The sequence below is a fragment of the Bactrocera neohumeralis genome, unplaced genomic scaffold, assembly GCF_024586455.1.
Source record: "Bactrocera neohumeralis isolate Rockhampton unplaced genomic scaffold, APGP_CSIRO_Bneo_wtdbg2-racon-allhic-juicebox.fasta_v2 ctg4754, whole genome shotgun sequence".
In the NCBI taxonomy this organism is placed as follows: Eukaryota; Metazoa; Arthropoda; class Insecta; order Diptera; family Tephritidae; genus Bactrocera; species Bactrocera neohumeralis.
Window position 1 is genome coordinate 4,738 of NW_026091747.1, and position 2,634 is coordinate 7,371.

The 2,634-nt window shown below is 61.6% G+C and overlaps 1 protein-coding gene across 1 annotated transcript; it reads left to right on the forward strand.

Moving 5' to 3' along the window:
• Positions 1–701: 701 nt before the first annotated feature.
• On the forward strand, positions 702–1,994 carry LOC126767215 (nodulation protein 10-like). Its single transcript, XM_050484782.1, has one exon. The coding sequence runs from the start codon at positions 702–704 to the stop codon at positions 1,992–1,994; it is 1,293 nt and encodes a 430-aa protein (XP_050340739.1).
• The last annotated feature ends 640 nt before the right edge of the window (positions 1,995–2,634 follow it).

The following is a 2,634-nucleotide window of genomic DNA, read 5'->3' on the forward strand; positions in this document are numbered from 1 at the left end:
ATCAAAGGACATCGAAGCATTCCAAGCCGGCCATATCGATGACCAGACGTTCCGTGCGTTCTATCGCGATGCCGAGCTGGTGGTGTTCCCGAGCCACTATGAGGGCTTCGGTTTCCCGGTCCTGCACGCACTGGCGCACCACCGCCCGGTGTTCGTGCGCGATACCGGGCTGAACCGGGAGCTGGCCGGGCAGATAGCCACGTCAGCCAACATCCACCGCTATGAAACCACCCGCGAACTGGTCACACGCCTCAGCGCCGGCATCCCGGCCTGGAGCAACCAACGACGGCCAGGCGAAGCGGATGGATGGCGGCGTTCAGCTCTCGAGGTCTACGCCACTCTCAACGAGGCAATGCGTCGCGTCGATGCGAAGCAGGTCGCCACAGCCCTGCGCCGACTGGATGGACTGGCCGCGACATTGCCTCCTCCGTCGCTACGTACCACCGGCCAGCGTACCGGCGTCCGCTTGGGTCGCATGATTGACAGGCTGTTGCGTGTTCCGGGAATGTCCAAGCTGGCGCGCGGACTTGCTCGGGTGTATCGCGGCACACGTGGCTGATGATGGATCGTGCCAGCACCCATGCTGGCACGATTACTGGCAGATGAAAGCATCGCCGCCGACAGGCGGAGGCGGATGTGGTAGCTTTCGCTAGCCTGTCCCACAGCTACCACCCCTTCCATGTCCCGGATAGACCTGATCCATGGCCCTTGCTGAAAAGCTGCTACCTAATCCGGACAAGAACATTCCCTTCCTCGACGCGGTGCGCGGAATCGCCGTGCTCTTCGTTCTGGTGCGTCATGCATGGGGCCTTTCATGGTCGCCATCGGCAAGCATCGCAGGCGTCGAGCTGTCACGCATCATCGTAATGATGTCCTCGGGTGTGGACCTGTTCTTCGTCCTCAGCGGCGTCCTGCTCTCCACCCGCTTCCTTCGCGCTGATGCAAATGGCAAGCCGGCGCCCGAATACCTACCCTACATCAAAGCACGCATCCTTCGGATCGGCCCGCCCTACTGGCTGGTGCTGTTCCTCGTGGTCCTGTTCTACACCCCGGTGTTCATTCCACAGGAGAAGGTCTGGAGCACGGCCGGCGCAGCCATATTCATCAGCCACCTGGCATTCGGCCAATCGCTGTTCCTGTTCTCCTTCGGCGCTTACAGCGTAGGGACGCCCTTCTGGACGCTGACCATTGAGATGCTCTTCTATCTCGTGCTGCCACTGGTGGTCCGTGCCTTCTACCGCGGCCGATGGTGGCAGGGCATTCTTGCTGCCTTCCTGCTCAGCAGCGTGTGGCTATACCTGTGCCGCTACCACCTCGATGGCTTGGTTGATTTCCTCCAGCGGCATACCTTTGGCCTCGGTTGGTCGAGCGAGGGCGTCCGCTTCTTCCTCAGCCACCAGATCCTGGGCTATCTACCTCACTTCGCGATCGGCATCGGCATCAGTGCGCTGCTGCTGAAGCCACGCACGCATCCCTTGCTGACCGAAACCGCCGGCCTGCTTTATGCACTGCTTGGGGCTGCGCTGCTGCTTGCGCTCATGTTCAAGCTTGGTGGCCTGTCTCTGGCCTACGGATTCCAGGATCCCACGGCCTACTTCCGAGCAGACGATCGGGCTGCACGGCTGTTCTACTACTTTGAATCAATGCCATTTGCCGTCGCGTACGGCCTCATCATCCTGGGCCTTTCGCTTGGCAGCAGCATGCTCAAGCGCAGCTTCGCCAGTATTCCAGGACTGGCATTGTTCGGCGTGCTGGGGTACTCGATCTACCTGATTCACATGCCGCTGCTGTACACCATGAACAACCACTACTGGATCGCTGCGGAAACGCATCCCTGGTGGCATTTGGCGAAGTTCCTGACCGCGGGAACCGGCGTGATCCTGCTGCTTTCGCTGATCCTGTTCCTGACCGTCGAAAAGCCTTCGATGATATGGTCCGCACGCGCCAGCCAACGCGTGCGGACGCCCCCACGGCCCAGTGCCACAGGGCATTGAGCCGCAAGACCGCGATCCGGCGATGTCAGATCGTCGCCGGATAGTTTCCAAAGCCGGGGCGAGCCACCGAAGCGAATTCGGCCGACAGGGACTCCGCCACGCTCCCGCGGTCGAACAGGTTCAATACAGAGGGCTCCGCGCCAAACACGGAGCGGATCTGCGCCCCCAAGCCTCCGGATGCCAGCTTCATGGGCAGACGGAAGCCGCGGAACGATGCCACTACCTCGCCCTGCACTGCGTCGGGTGAGAACTGAACAATGACCTGGCTCTCGTCACTGCGATCGCGCGCCACCCAGCCTACATCAATGCCGTAGCCGAACTGCCGGCCCGCGCTGATCACCAACTTGCGAATCGCATCCTCGTGCGCCCTGGAAAGGACACCGGACTGTACGAACGCGTCCACCTGCTGGCGGAACAACGGATAGCGCAGATCGATGATCGCCTCATTCCCGGGTACCGTGGTCGCATTGAGCGACACGATGCCCGCGTCCAGATTGGAACCACGTCCGTGGTGGAACACGTAGGTCCCCGGCGCCAGTGCAATGCGGTACCCAGCCGCCAGGCTTCGCAGGCTCCAGTCCGTTTCTTCGCAGTAACCACGACCAAAACAAGGATCCATGATCCCGACCTCGCGCACGAC

Excerpts from the sequence above, each read along its gene's own strand:
- LOC126767215 (XM_050484782.1), top strand. The coding sequence starts at position 702 with ATGGCCCTTGCTGAAAAGCTGCTACCTAATCCGGACAAGAACATTCCC.